Source organism: Rhagoletis zephyria, unplaced genomic scaffold, assembly GCF_001687245.7.
Source record: "Rhagoletis zephyria isolate East Lansing unplaced genomic scaffold, Rhagoletis_zephyria_1.1 Rzeph_scaffold_00008, whole genome shotgun sequence".
Classification (NCBI taxonomy): Eukaryota; Metazoa; Arthropoda; class Insecta; order Diptera; family Tephritidae; genus Rhagoletis; species Rhagoletis zephyria.
The window spans coordinates 704,621-720,047 of NW_016157092.1; the positions used below are offsets into that span (position 1 = coordinate 704,621).

Below are 15,427 nucleotides of genomic sequence, written 5' to 3' on the forward strand. Positions count from 1 at the left end.
CGCTTTTCATATAACGGTATATTTCAGAAATGCTTGAAACTGCAATATTTCGAAATTTAAGGACGCTAATTTACTTAAAATTTATACACCCCGGCTTATCGTGTAGCGGTAGCTTTCGGAAAGGTGGAAAACATATATTTAATAATTGCGCCGGGTATTTAATGTTCGGCTCCGCCCGAACTTAGACTTTCTTACTTGTTTATGTTTATTTAAAAGGCAAGCTGCCTGTGCACTTTTTGGCGGATGCCCTTTATCTCCTCGTCAGCTGTTATAGAGAAAATGGATAAAAAATACATACATACGTACGTACTTATTACGTTAAATTGTAATTTTCATCAAATTTAGAGTAGCTGCAGAGCAGGGGCTGGATTCTGTAACTGTAAGAAAATGTAGTGTTCAAAACTCAAAACTCAACTAAAATTCAGTGAGTTTTTCGCAAGGGAAGTGTAAACATTTTTGACAGCTAAAACTCACTCTCACAGTTGCTGAATCGCATAATGAAGAGTGTATACAATTTTCAGTGTACACTTGAAAACTCACAGTTATAGAATCCAGCCCCAGGTGTAGGTTGTATGATTCAAATGTGTTTCGTATTCTTCCGGATTTTTTTTTTATACCCGAGCGCACTTGTGCGCAAGGGTATTATAACTTTGTTCACATAACGGTTGTTTGTAACAGGCAAAACGAATCGAGATAGATATAGACAAATGTATACATAAATGATCAGAATGAAAAGAGAAATCGATTAAGCGGTGACTGTCTGTCCGTCCGTCCGTCCGTCCGTCCGTCCGTCTGTCCGTCTGTCCGTCTGTCCGTCTGTCCGTGTACACGATAACTCGAGCAAAAATTGAGATATCTCAACGAAATTTGGTATGTAGGTTTCCCTTAATCCAAGGTAGGTTGGTATTGAAAATGGGCGAAATCGGACTTTAACCACGCCCACTTCCCATATAACGGTAATTTCCAGAAATACGAAAACTGCGATATTTTAGTAACTACTGAAGATAATTCACTCAAAATTGATATTTACAATAATTTTTAGACGAAAAATAAGAATATTATAAATTTTTGGAAAATGGGCGTAGCCACGCCCACTTATGGTTACATGTGTATATCTTGGTAACCGCTGCACCAATTTCTTCCAAACTTGGCACAGTTGTTGGCCTTGGTACAGCATACAAAACCGCCGAAACTTTTTAAAATCGGACAATAACCACGCCCACATCCCATATAACGGTAATTTAGAGAAATACAAAATCTTCGATAAATCAGTAAATATTGAAGCTAATTTATTCAAAATTGATGCTTGCAACAATTCTTTACCAAGAAATACGTTTATGGTAAAATTTTGGAAAATGGGCGTGGCACCGCCCACTTATGATCACATATATGTATCTCGCTAACCGTTCTAGCAATTTGAACCAAACTCGGTATGGTTATTGTGCTTGCCACATAAAAGCAAAGCGTTGAAAATTATTGAAATCGGACTAAAATTACGACCGCTTTTCATATAACGGTATATTTCAGAAATGCTTGAAACTGCAATATTTCGAAATTTAAGGACGCTAATTTACTTAAAATTTATACACCCCGGCTTATCGTGTAGCGGTAGCTTTCGGAAAGGTGGAAAACATATATTTAATAATTGCGCCGGGTATTTAATGTTCGGCTCCGCCCGAACTTAGACTTTCTTACTTGTTTGTAAATGCACTAAGCGTAATATGATTTTCAAGAAAGAGGCAAAATGTAGCGCCTTCCAATCTAAACAAAATAAAAAATAATAAACAAAACGGTTCTAGGCTCAGTGGTACCCCAATTGTTAGTAGGTACTTACATATCTATTCGATGTGAAAGCGCCTTATCCAAGGCTGAACTTTTTTATCCGGATGCTGATACTATCATTTCAGCAATCTTCACAAAATAGGTTGAAGTATTGGCAAAAAATGTCAGTCAAACATTGTGCAATATCAATTGCTGGTGACCACTAGAATCTATAAATCTTTGCTGCTCTACTATGTGTTTTGTACACTTTGGTCATTCGAGCTTATCGCTTGTTGTTGTCATTGTGTAGGTAAAGTAAAATGTGCTATTTGAGCATTTTATGTATTGCGTAATTAATATCATAATTGTTTCTGTTTATCTCTTAATTAAGTGGGATTTATTTATTGACCTGCGTCGATAATCGAGTTAATATTTTAATGGTCGGATTTAGTTAGTCAAAGGAACGCGCATGCAGCAAATAGCAATACAAACACGTTTAGCTCGAAAGCAAATTGCTACATATGTATGTGGATATTCATAAATGCGTATGTATGTATGTACATATATGCATGCATTTATGCAATTTCTATGGAAATATATCTGCATGCTTTATAAAAATATATTTCATTTTGGCGCTTACACTTTTGCTAAGCGCTCGGCCAAGTTTCTCCTCCAATTTGTCGTCCATGTCTTGATGTTGTTACATAGATGGAGAATGTATTTTATGAGAATCTTATAGATGGCAGAAATGTGGTCGAAGTCTGGTATGCCATTGGCTCCCGACGGGCGACCGCTGTTAAAAAAAAGACTGTTTCTAATTTAGATGTTGGATGCTGCTCTGACCTGGGATCGAACCCAGATACTGTGGTATGGTAGTACTCACCTATAACCACTCAGCAACAGCGACCGCCTACATAAATATGTATATACAATTGAGAGTTTTTATATATTGTAATATGCACTCAAAGTTGAATCATTAAAAAAACTAGATTAATGGCTTTATATATTTTTCACATTTCTTTTAATGTTTGCTAAAATTTTACGAATGCGACTTGCCGCATACAGTGTATATTTAACTACATTCAAATAATTTTAATGTGATTGTTGTTGTAGGTGCAATTGTTGCAACACTAAATTAAATGGTCATTGAACTTGTTATGCATCTGTGTAAAGTACTTTGAACTCTGCAGGAAAAGCTGTAGTTAACAACAAATTTTTAGTAAACTTCTGGTCCGATACTAAAAGAACTAGCAAATAGTAGTGAAATTTAAATAGGAGTGTTTAGGGTTGCGTTCTTCCTCCCGGTAAGACCTAGGCTTGATTTCTTGTCCGGCCGCCCATCAGCAAACATTACATTGTGCATGCGGCATTGAAAGCCTTTCTTAAAAAGCCCACTGCCGTTCGGAGTCGGCGTAAAACGTCAGGCCCCTCTCCGTTTTTTGTAATGACATGAAGACAAGCATAACGAAATGGCCAAACGATTCATTTTTTGTATAAGATAAATGCAAATATAATTTTAAAACAAATTTATATACATATTTTTTTCTAATCCAATCTAGGATCTTCCGAAGTGCATGAAAACACTTTTCCCTCTATCGGTTATTGTTCGATTTTTTTGCATGGATATACGAGTATGTTCATGCCGTTTTGGTGCTTGATCTTCTAAGAAGTGAATTTCCACTAGGCATTGTAATGACGAAAAATATGTGCCATTTAAAAAAACGCGACGTGAAGCGAATTTAATGACAATTTTTCTTAACGTAATGGCAAGGGGTTTTATAACGCCCAACTTCGTCATTCGAATGGTGCCATTTAAGCTTTATTGGAGATAAATTATTTGTTAAGGAATGTATTATTAAATTAGTTAATATTTTATTTGCCCATATTAAAATAAATTGAAAAAAAAAATACTTAATTGAAGAAATTATGGTAACCCTATTCAAATGCCATTTTGATCGAAACAGCTAACCTTCAATTCGTTTTGAGTTTTAATGATGTTTATACACTCTTCTAACTGGAGAAATCAACAACCGATTTTAAATTGAGTGTGAGCCAAAATGTCAAGTGGCTGCCAGCGAATTGAAAACCAGTCGACTTATTCATACGTATGTATGTACAAAGGTAGTAACTGTGTTGCGTTTTCCTACAGGGTTTCTTTATCCTCATACATGCAAAAGTACATAAAAAGTACGTACATATTTCTCATATCTCTGGATGTGTGTATGTAATGCTTTGTAGGCATCAAGTGTCAAGCTCTAATTGGATGTTATTGCATAATTACTCAAAGCTTAATTTAAACGAGCTCTGATAGGTATTCAAGTGTGCAGTGGACGTTTATGTAGAAAACTAAAAATAGTAGTTTCTCATAAATTCTTACTTCTGAGATACAAACATACATATGTATGTAATAATTTTTGAGGAATAATTTTTTTTCCTGGATGGCATTATTAAAAAATAAAGTTTCAAAAACTATTCCTACAACTGTAAAAACATCTTATAAGTTTTTATTTGTTGTTACGTTAGGCTTTCTTATGATTTTATGTGAGTTCATGCGTTATGTCATTTTATGTATGTTCGTACGCTATTAATCTTACAATAATTTATATTATATCCAAGCATATGTATGTACATATGTATATACATACACTTACCGCCGAATGGATAAATTAATGTCGTACGGTAGGTTTGACGAGTTTTAGGAAACAGATTGGAATTAACTTTCTCAAAAATGCATACATTTTCTCCAAAGTCTCAGAGAATGTTATTAGTTCGCGAATTTCTTAAATTTTTTTGCCTTTACTTTTATTATTAATTATTTGTATTTATTTATTATGGTATTATGACCTATGTACATATATAAGACTGGTCCAAATAAAAATCAAAGATGGGGTTCGGGGCACATTCCAAAATTTTCCCTCTTGCTGGAATAGGTGCTGGCACCATACCTTACTTTTATAGGTATAAATTTAGAAGATGTTGAAGAAATCTTTATATTTTACTCTAGAAGAAATTCAAACTTAAATTAGCTGAAAAAACATTACACGGTTCATTGATATGGCAACAGTAGCTTTTTAAAAAAATTATCGATCGTTTTGTCTGTTTCAAATGGAGTCAGTAGCGCATTTCAAGATCATTGAGCAACCTTTATTGGTTACAGTAGAAATTGAAAGTTTTTATAGGTAGTATGTCAACTACCAAAAGGAAAAACTGAGAAAGCGCCCCGTTTTCTACGATGAAATTTCAGAAACGTTTAAGATTTGGTTCAAAAATGCCCTATCTCAGCTGCCGATTCAAAAACATATTTTGAACCGAATTTTGAGATAGGGCGTTCTTGAAAAATTTTCTGAGATAGGCCGTTTTTTAATCAAATTCTGAATTAGGGCATTCGTCAATCGAATTCTGAAATAGGGTGTTTTTGAAAAGTTGTCTGAGATGGGACTTTTTCGAGATGGCTGCCCATATAGGTCGATCTTTCGCTCAGGTGTTGATATAAACATATAACAAATATTACAAATCTGGCATTTTTCATTAAAAGGATTTATGATTTATTTATGACACAATTTGACTTATATCTGTGGAAGCTTGTCCCAAAACTTTATTATCGTCACGTATTTGTATTTTTATTCTCATGCAAGAAGCATTTAACATATATGTAAGTAAATATTTATCTTCTTTCTATTTTTATTTTCACAATAATAACCACGTTTTTCTTTTTTTCATTTCAGGTGAGTCCTCAACTCTATTACCCCGTTATACAAATGCCGCTAGAATTAGTAAGTCCACCATTTAATTTAACTAATTTAATTACTGTCTAACCACTTTAAAAGGCTACTTGATTACCCCTTTCCTTTGAACAATTCATTTGTGCCACAGAATTTCCACTTTTTCCCGGTTCACACTTTGAGAATGCATTTGCAGAAATCCACTTCATTTTTGGTCTATTCAAATTGTTTATTAAACTAATGGATATTTAACTCAACTCAACGCACAAAATCTCCAAAAGCCTTTATCACTTTGCCGGTCCAAAATTTCGCAAACGAAAAGTATTCCCTTTACCCTTCATCCGAATTTCCACTGTAGTGAATGTCACTCCCTTGATTTCCTATTCAACATTGTTTTTCTAATTTCCCTCAAATATTTATGCCTATTTAGCGAAAATTAATTAGCAACAAGATACCCGTTCTTGGCGATGGAAAATCCGATGTTATGAAAGGGAGAGGACTTAAAGGAGTGGTGCTATGCTGTACACAAGCTTTTGTCGGTCGTCACACCCGCGGTTATTACGCCGTAATTATGACTGGCATTCATAGCTACTTAGTAGCTGCTGCATTTTTATTTTCATTTTTGTGTTGCCAGGCTCAGGCCCAACGTAGGAGTTGTTGTTGGTTAGTGGCCTGTTGTTTGCTTATTTTGGCAAATGAATTTCGCTATTTTCTATTTATCGCAAATTTATTTGGTGTGGGTAGAAAACAAAATGCTTACATTGTTCGAGTGCTTATCAGCTCGCCCTCTTTCGTTCCTATTCTAAAGGAAAATTTTCAATAGGCGAACAAAATGCGAAAGTTCTTTTACCGCACCACACTCGATTCGCTTCGCTCGGCAATGCTGAGAATGCCTCACTTAAATGAATTTTAGATCAATCTGTTGCTAATTAAAGTTCATAGAAAGCAACGAAATTGAAACGCGTATCAAAGCGAAAAGTTGAAAGTTACTCCTCGGCTGCTGTTCGTTATATGCTACTTGGCAGGCGGGAATAGTGAACACAACCCCCTACGCTACGGCTGGAGGCGTCCACAATACCCCTTGCCTCTCGCTTCTTCTTCTTTGGAAAAGGTAAACAAGTTAATGAGTTCACCACCACAATCGAATCAACAGAACGTGAAAGTCATGCGACCCCCACACAGCCTATCGGTGGGCTTAATTTTGCTGGTGGGTTTATTTAAATCCTAGCAAACGCTACAAATCAATACGCAATGCTAAATTGGCAACTTTTTACCTTATCAGACTATTCGGACCACGTCTCGCAACCAGTAGCTGGTGCTTCGCTCGCTCAATGCCTCTTTTGCTATTTCTTAAGTCATTTCAATATTAGACCTCATCACTGCAAAAACATCTCGGGATTTTGCTCCGTCACTCTCCCAGTGGGTTGTTGGAGATATTGCGAGGCATAAATTAAATTGCAATTGTCGCGCTACTCCCAAACTTACATAGAATTTTTGACATTTTCGCATTACTCCGCATCCCGCACTTATATTTCGTCGTTTAAAGTACAAAACCGCGTAACGTCATTCTGAATAACCGCGTAACTGACATTTGCTGCCAAAAATTGGATTTGCTCACACAAGCTCTTGGCTCAATCCTTATCCATTCGTCCTGAAATATTCTACCAAGAAATGCAATTGCTTTATAAAAAAGAGAACCATTTTCAAATATTAGTGTTTTTACTCTCTAGAAAATAATTTATGATACCTCACATACGCGGTTTTGTACTTTAAACGAAATGTGGGTGAAATATCTGTACATATGTATGTATACCGCACCTAGTTACTCCGCCGTCTGTTTTTTTTTACCAACTGGCTGCTTCAAGAATTTTCTATGCGCAACAGTGTTGCCAGGTTGCCGTTTTTACCGTCATTTGCACGTTTTTTTGTATCCTGTTGACGTTTGGACGTTTTTTGTGTAAAAAATAATTGTAATGTTTCTCTGTTACTAAATCTTGTAAGTAGAACAGATATTGAATTATTTTCTTAATAAATCTTAATCAGCTGATCACAAGTGTACGTATAAAATGATTTTTATATTAACGATCTCAAACCAGTGAATTTTAAATGTGCTCTGTCGAGATGACATTTTAATATATGTATGTACCTTTGTATACAATAAAAGTTTAATAAGAACAATTCTCTGGGCATGCATTTGAAAAAGACATTTTCGGGTAGGAAATTACGTTTTTACCTTCCTTTTATTAGCTCGGGATGTAACTATGTAATATTGATGCGCCTAAAAGATGCAGCGATTTCTATTCTCAAGTTACATACCTGATGACAGTACGAATGGCAATTATAATAGGGAGGTTTTAGTTTTTTAAACTATAATTTTATTTCAGACCAAGAGCGACGTTTTCTCATGCCGAAGATCTGGCAACACTGCTACGCAAACAAATTTGAATTAATGTGTAAAAGGAATATGAGTAACATTACCCGCGCTGCCTATTCATTTGCGTAATGCTGTTCTTTAGCTCTTCGCCGGTGCGTTTCATATTTGTTGTTGGCAGCTCGACTGTAACGGTGACTGTGACGGCGACAGCATCAGTTTGGCTTATTAGCAAGAAAAGTTTTTAACCACTTTGAAATCGCCTACTTTGTGCGCCTGCAAGGAGACTCCATTCCTAGGTTACTTGCCCGCCCACTGACTCTCCGGCATCTCTGTCACTTCTGCCTGACTTTGCATGTGACCGGGTAATTTTGTTTTTCCTATTGTGATTTTGTTGTAGCTGTGGCAACTTTATCGCTGCTGTTTGTTTGCTGTGGTATATTCGATTGCGCGACATTGCGGGGCATGCATGCCAATACACGTACGCCCAATATACATGCATACATATGTATGTAGGTAAAATTATTGACAGGCCAAAGTTGCTGCAATTTTTTGTACTCTTTCTATTTTGCCGCCAGTTGCTGAACTCATTTCATGTTGTTTTATTATTGTTTGCGACAAGTTTGCCGACCGAGTGGATGCCTAACTAACGCTTTCCCCCTGGCACACAATGGGCAAGCAGTTGAATGCATGTTGCTAAACTTATGTGTGGCACGTCCACGCAGTAAAAGTTTTGACTGCGAAGGGCGTGCGCTACTTAATAGAAATCGTTATTTTTGTTGTTATTAGCAAAATTTGCGCAAAGTTGATTAATAAATCGAATGAAGTAACTGAGGGAAGAGTTTTACGCACTTTTTCGCTGCAAAGTGAATCGAATATTTTAAGATTTAAATTTTACGCAAACGAGTTTAGAAAATTTTTAGACATCTTTGAGATGCTCGTAACTCTTATCTATTTTACCTGCAATTTTTACAAAGATAAACATTTTCTTTTGGTAAAGTTTTTACTTAAATAATTAGTTATGCCAAAAACAGCAAGGCGGCTACTATGATGCTCTTTCCAATTTAGCAAAACACCATAACAAAGCTGAATTTACACAAAAGCTGTGCTATCAAAATATTAGCACGCAAATTGCTTGCACATACCTCCGCAATCTTATCATATTTTCTTATTCAGTGCACTATGAAATTTACGAATTATCAGAACTATAAGCCGAGACTTTACAAAGGAGACAAATGATTTCTTTGTGTGTTTAGTCCTTTTATGACCATTTGAGGCGATTCGAATACAGCAAAGTTTGTAGTAGTCCCCCTATTTTGGAAATAAGGGAATTTTGGCAAAATATGTAAGTATGTACATTTTTGGCTCCTGCTTTACAAATTGATGTTTTCGAAAGCCTTACTATTTACATGAATATCCCTTTTTTGATAATTAAAAGAAATAACATGTTTTTGGTAAAAGGTTTTTTTCCTCAACAGATAAGTTTGACTTTTAAACCGGGAACTATATCCAAAATGCATCGCAAGAGAGCAAGCTTAATTTCAAATAACCAATTCCACCAATTCCGCGGGATTCGCGTGTCTGAAAAAAAATCATATTATATCCTCTAAAAAGTTATATTCAAAATTGATATGTAAAAGAGACGATTTGATTTAGGAACTTTTGATTTTGGTGATTATGCATAGTTTCGTAGGTATATGGTCAAAATCGCTATATCTGTTGGGTATTTTCCAGAAGAAAATAAATCATAATTAGAGCTGCTGTAGTTTTTTATCCGTTCTGAAACAATAGTCGCTCGCTGTAATCCAAAAACTAGCTGAAACGTCAGTGATTATGGATTATTCAAACTAAGTTTTGCTGTTTTTCCGCGTAACTTTTTACCGTTTTAGATTTGAAAATGGCGTTGAAGTAATATATAAAATACTCTTATAAATTACACCGGAGCTGAATGTTTGCCTCTGATAGAACCACAGTTATGAGTAGAGCTCGGATTTTTATCCAAATTGAATATGCAAAATTTATGCAAAAAATATGCAAGAACTATGAAAAATATATATAAAAAAATATAATATGCAAGCAGGGGTTCCGTGGTTGACCGAACTCCTCTTGTCGCTGCATTCAGTTAGCGGCCCAAGTCTACTGAATGCAGCGACAGGAGGAGTTCAGTCAGCCACAGAAGAGGGTTTCCCCTGCTTGGGCTGAAAAATGCTTCCCTCCAGAAGCGCTCATCCATTTAGCATTACAAATGAATTTCAATATACATTTTAATTTGCAATAACACATATTTGATATAAACCTTAAACAAGTACTTTAGAGATGTATGAATTGTATAAATCAAAGAATCAACTTTGAATGAACTCCTTAAAAAGGCCTTCTGAAGTACGTCCTATAAAAGCCCTTCTGGAAGACCCTCTATGGGTAGCGAAATAAGAAGCCAGTCCACACAAAAAAGGAAGGAGAAAGGAATGTGGAGCGGAAGGCCTTTCGGAAGTGCTTTTAACTCCTGAAATTATCTACTGGATTATGAAATGATGTCGTCGGTTAAAGTACACAACCGCGCATCGTCATTATGCAAAAACAAGCTTTTAGCTAAATCCTTATCCATTCGTCCTGAAATATACTAGCCAGAAATGCGATTGCTTTATAAATAAAATAATGTAAAAAAATATTTTTTTAAAAACAAGCTTTTATTTAACATGTAGAATCAAAGGAATAAAATAAAGTAGTAAAGATTTTTTAGCAACAAAATTTTGTCAAAACTGCACTAAAATGAATAAAATAAAATTCAATAAAGGAGTTATTCAAACTCTAATGAAAATTACTAATAATTTGTACTAATTTACTTGTCGCGCGAATAGCAAACCGGCATTTAAATATCTGCATACATACATATTATTACGATTATCCTCGAAGCCTTGAGGGATTTCCCAAATATACTCGGGCTCGTATCGCTGGATTGTTAAATAAATGCTTACGATGGCCAAATTGTAGTACAATTAACTTTATTGTACAGCAAACAATTTACAATACTCGCTAATACACTCTACAATACTTGTTAAAGCAATAACAACGCTTAACTAAACTTGTTAACACAATTAAACTTATAGCTTCCTTATTCGCAACTCACTTCTCTGCTCACTTTACTTGTAGCTTGCTGTCTTGTAACTAACTCAATTCGTTCATCCAACTTGACGTTTCTCTTTGTGGAACATTCTACTTCATTCCTCGAACATTCTGCCTATTTCTATCGCCGCAGCTTTAGCAATTGTATAGTGGTTTTACGTTCTTTGGCAAATTACGCTCTGTTAGCCATAAATCTTACTATTTTTTGACCGCCTTTGAATCAAGACCCCTGGACCATATGGGAATTCATTTATGTATATATTAAATTGCATTGTCATCGTGATTGGAACTATGCTGAAAATTTCAAGTCTCTAACTTGTCGGGAGGTTAGTTTAAAATCGATTGGAAATTTCCGCGATTTCCGCGGGATGACCAAGTTAAATAAAAGCTTATAAAAAGGGATCCATTTCGAAATAGGAGTGCTTTTACTCCCAAGAAAATGATTTATGCAACCTCACATACGCGGTTTTGCATTATCTTGATACGCGGTTTTGCATTTTGTTGATATTCGGCTTGTACTTCAAACGACAATGTGTATATTTAGTACAGCCATGCACGACGAACATTTTGGCGAGCACGTTCAGAACTAGCATTCGCATTTTTAATTGTTTTTCTGTAGTCCCGCAAATTCCGGTGATTCTCATTTCTGATCCCTTAAAAATGGCGTTTGCGGGGCCACAAATTTGATGGATTAGATTTCCTAATCTAAACCATTTCGTTGTAAATGAGTCGCTAGTAGAAATAAATCTTAATAATACGAGGGTTAAAACTGTTCTACTCGTTTATTTCTACCTACAAGACTGTTTATTAAACTTTTCCTTTGAAATTGCATATCCGCTGGTCATTCATAAAACACATGTGCATATGTATGTATTTGCTCCTATACATGAATTTATATGTATGTACATTTATAGCTAACAGTTGATAAAATTGTTTATTCTCTAAATGATAATAGTTTCTCAACTTTTGCTAGCTGTTCGGACATTCGAAAAGCTTATTTTCTCATTCAATTGGTGTTGTTGACTGCTTGGAGATTGCCGATGCATAGCTAGCATTAATTGCTAAAGAAAATCTGTTCCAACCACGTCTTTTACCGAGAGTACAATGCTTGAAATATTGAAGCAGCTAAACAGTGCTTTGCCTCAAGTCGCCTTTGTACTCCTCCCGCTCATTCTTTGTCCTGACTAACAAAGCTGTGCAAAACGAGATCATTGCAACAAAACAATTAATTCATTGTTTTTGCTAACTTTTGTGTTTATCGTTTTAGTATTTTCATTTAATTGTTTTTATTTTGTTTTCCCACTTTTGTTATTTATACTATTGTTATTCTCTTGATTTTGTTAATTTGTAGTTGTATTAGTGTGCTTTAGCTTCCCTGTAGCAAATCAAACTGGTTTAGAACTAGCGGCGAACAAGCTTGAAAATTGATGTTACTGGCTCTTCCTCTTTCCAAAATCAATACTTTCAACTGTCTTTTTTAACATGGCGATGTCTTACGAAATGGACTGGTTCCATTTTGGACAGATCTTGGGGACAATAAGTTTTTTATTAGAACAATTTTGATTATTCCATTTTTTGATATCTATAGTTTTTTCTTTTATTTTACAGATTGCATTTTCTTTAATTTTTATTTATTTTTTATTTTATTTAAATTAAATTTGATCACGCAACAATTTAAATTTATTATCACCCCTATACTGCAAGTCTTTCGTATTCGGATTTTGTAACGAATCGTAGAAATAATATTCCGCAATCCGAATAGTAACAATGGCATGCGTAAAAGGGTGAGAAATTGACAGCTTTTTTGTGTAATTTTGTACGAAAAAAATTCTGTATCGGAAGCGAGATAAAAATTGTAAATCGATGTGTGTTTCCAAGAAATATTTATGCTGTTCTTTTAAACAAATACATTTTCCTTTCGCTTATGTGCAAATCTACAATATAGGTACCTTTCGAAAAAAAAATTTTATTTTAAAATTTGTGAGCACACCTATGTTTTATATATCATTTTATTCGTAATCTCTTACTAAATCGATCAATATAAGTGTAATCCATTTTCATCAAGTGCTTCAAAAGTTAGACGAGGAATAAATATGAAACTAAAAACAAAAAAATAAGTGGGCTCAAATTACGCTGTTCAAGTTTGTAAACTTTGAGCAAAGATTTTGAAAGTTGAACTCACTTAATTGGGACGTTCTAAATTCAATGGCATGCCCCGTTTTATCAGATTGGCTCCGGTTTTCGAGATAACGGTACTTGAAAATTTGATTAAATTTTAACTATTTGATAAATAACTCCCTCAGTTTTGAAGTTATTTTACTAAAATTGTACACATAATGGGTTTTTAATATTACCTTAATTATTCCTTAAAAATACTGTGAATGGCGTAGTCGGAGTTACATATGTACCCTGCAGGGAAAGCGTCTAGTTGTGAACTAGAATTCTACCGGTTTGCGTTTCAGCCGAACTAGTTCACGTTCTATCCTTTTTTAATGTTAGCGGCTGGTATTTTTAACATTGCGATCATACCAGTTGATGAGATATGATGAGTTGAGTCAATTCATGCTCCGTGAAAAGCATAAGTGTGCCTTTTTCCTCGCGACGCTCCAGCAGTCACAATAGCCGACAGAGCAAAGCACTCGCGTGGTAAGCTTGAGGTCCCAGATTCAAATCCTGGCGCAGGGAAAATTTTTAAATTTTTTATTTTTTATTTTATTTTTATTTTTTATAAATTTATTTTTATGTTTAGGCTGTTTATTGTAATTTATAAATTTAATAAAAAAATATTTTTTTTTTAATTTCTTTGTTTTTATAGCACAAGCATTTATTCCTAAATGTTTTTAGGCAATGCAATTAGATTTTCAAGTTTGTTATTTATTTATAAATTTAATAAATTATTTTTACTTACATTTATTTAACTTTAAAAATCTTAACCACCTCCAAGCGGCCTCGAACCTGCGATTTCGGAACCAGAACCAGTAGTCTTCACGTGACGCCACAGCCGACATTTGTAAGAAAAGCAATTAATTGCGGTTTATTTTTGGCTTTGGCAATTCAAAGGTAGATGTCGTTGATCGCCTAAGTTCTTCGAAATTGTCGAACTGGTAGGCACATACTAGGTAATGAACTAGTATTTTTTCTAACTGGTTTGGCTTTTCACTGGAGGGTGTATATACAAGAAACTTTGTATACCTTTGGCCCCTCTTCTCCGGTAACACAGAAAGGTTAATTCTACTTAGTAAGAGTTATAATCCCTAAACGCGGCCGAAGGCAGAATCAAGCACACCAGGTGGTGTACCCATCAAAGTGCATGTTTTCAATGGCTTGGAAGAAGCTGTTATTGCATTAACTGGATTGAGAACCAGTTCTTCAGTTCTTCTTCATAGGAGGAGTTATGACTTTTGGTTCAACAATTCAACCAGATGCTGACATAGATGTGTCCATTGTCCGACAGCTGCGCATATCTTTGTGTAATCATTTCCATAGCGCGCTCTTACTCCGCTGATATAATTGCAAATGGAATGTAATCCATTGTTTCCTTTAAAATATGTAAAATCAAACAATTTTACTATAAATAAGCACTTAATAAGTGTTTGTTTAATTCTTTTCCACTTTGTTTTCCTTCATACAGCTGATAGCTGGCAATGCTGCACATGTTTCCGCAGGGGTTGCAGCATGAGGATTTTTCGTTTTTCGGAACGTAGCTACGAATTACGAATTACGAAAATTCTGGTTCTAGAATAAGGGTGTAAATCTGAAAATCACAGCTGCCTCTACCGCGATTTGAACTTACGACCAAGGATGTAAGAGAAGGTCTGCCAGAAAAGCTATATTCTTATTTTACGAGAAGTGAGAATTTGTGCATTTACTTTTAAGCTTTCAGATGCTAGATAACAGTGAGAAGCTTGGAGGGCAGCGCAACTAGCGCACCTCAAGTTTTTCATTTGTCCCGCTCTGCAGCCGTTTTGCAGTAGTTTAGAAAATTTGTAGGGTGGAACTAGTGCTTTGCCTGTCTCTAAATTTTGCTGCAGGGTTGTTACGCAGTCATGCATACACAAATGCATAGACAGTGATTGCTCGGCAATGTTGAATAAAGATGGAATACATATTTCCTTGCATTGTTACAAAACTTGTTCTTGTAAACATTTCTCTTGTTCTTGTTGTTGTTGTGTGTGTATGCCCCTATTCCTTCCAACCGAGTTGCCCTGGCACGCAAACGATACAAATAAATTTTACTCTGCACACTGCAAAAGATAGCTCGCTGCCAGGAGTATAATAAGAAGAACAAAAGAAAGGTAACAAAGTTCCAGCTGGGAAAATGCTGAATAACAAAGGTGAAATTTTATAAATTGTAAACTGCCAAAGGGGAGAGCCGAGTTTGTTGGCAGAAATTTGAACACTGCAAATTAAAACAAAATATTAACTCGCTCAGTTGCAGGCACGCGCTTCA

At 35.3% G+C, this 15,427-nt stretch overlaps 1 protein-coding gene across 1 annotated transcript in view; it reads left to right on the forward strand.

Annotated features, from left to right (window-relative positions):
• Window positions 1–15,427, forward strand: part of heph (polypyrimidine tract-binding protein 1 heph) — a 422,821-nt gene that overhangs the window by 128,574 nt on the left and 278,820 nt on the right. The window contains exon 5 of the mRNA XM_017609147.1: window positions 5,487–5,534. Within this exon, the coding sequence (XP_017464636.1) occupies window positions 5,487–5,534 (48 nt within the window). The remainder of the gene's footprint in view (window positions 1–5,486; window positions 5,535–15,427) is intronic.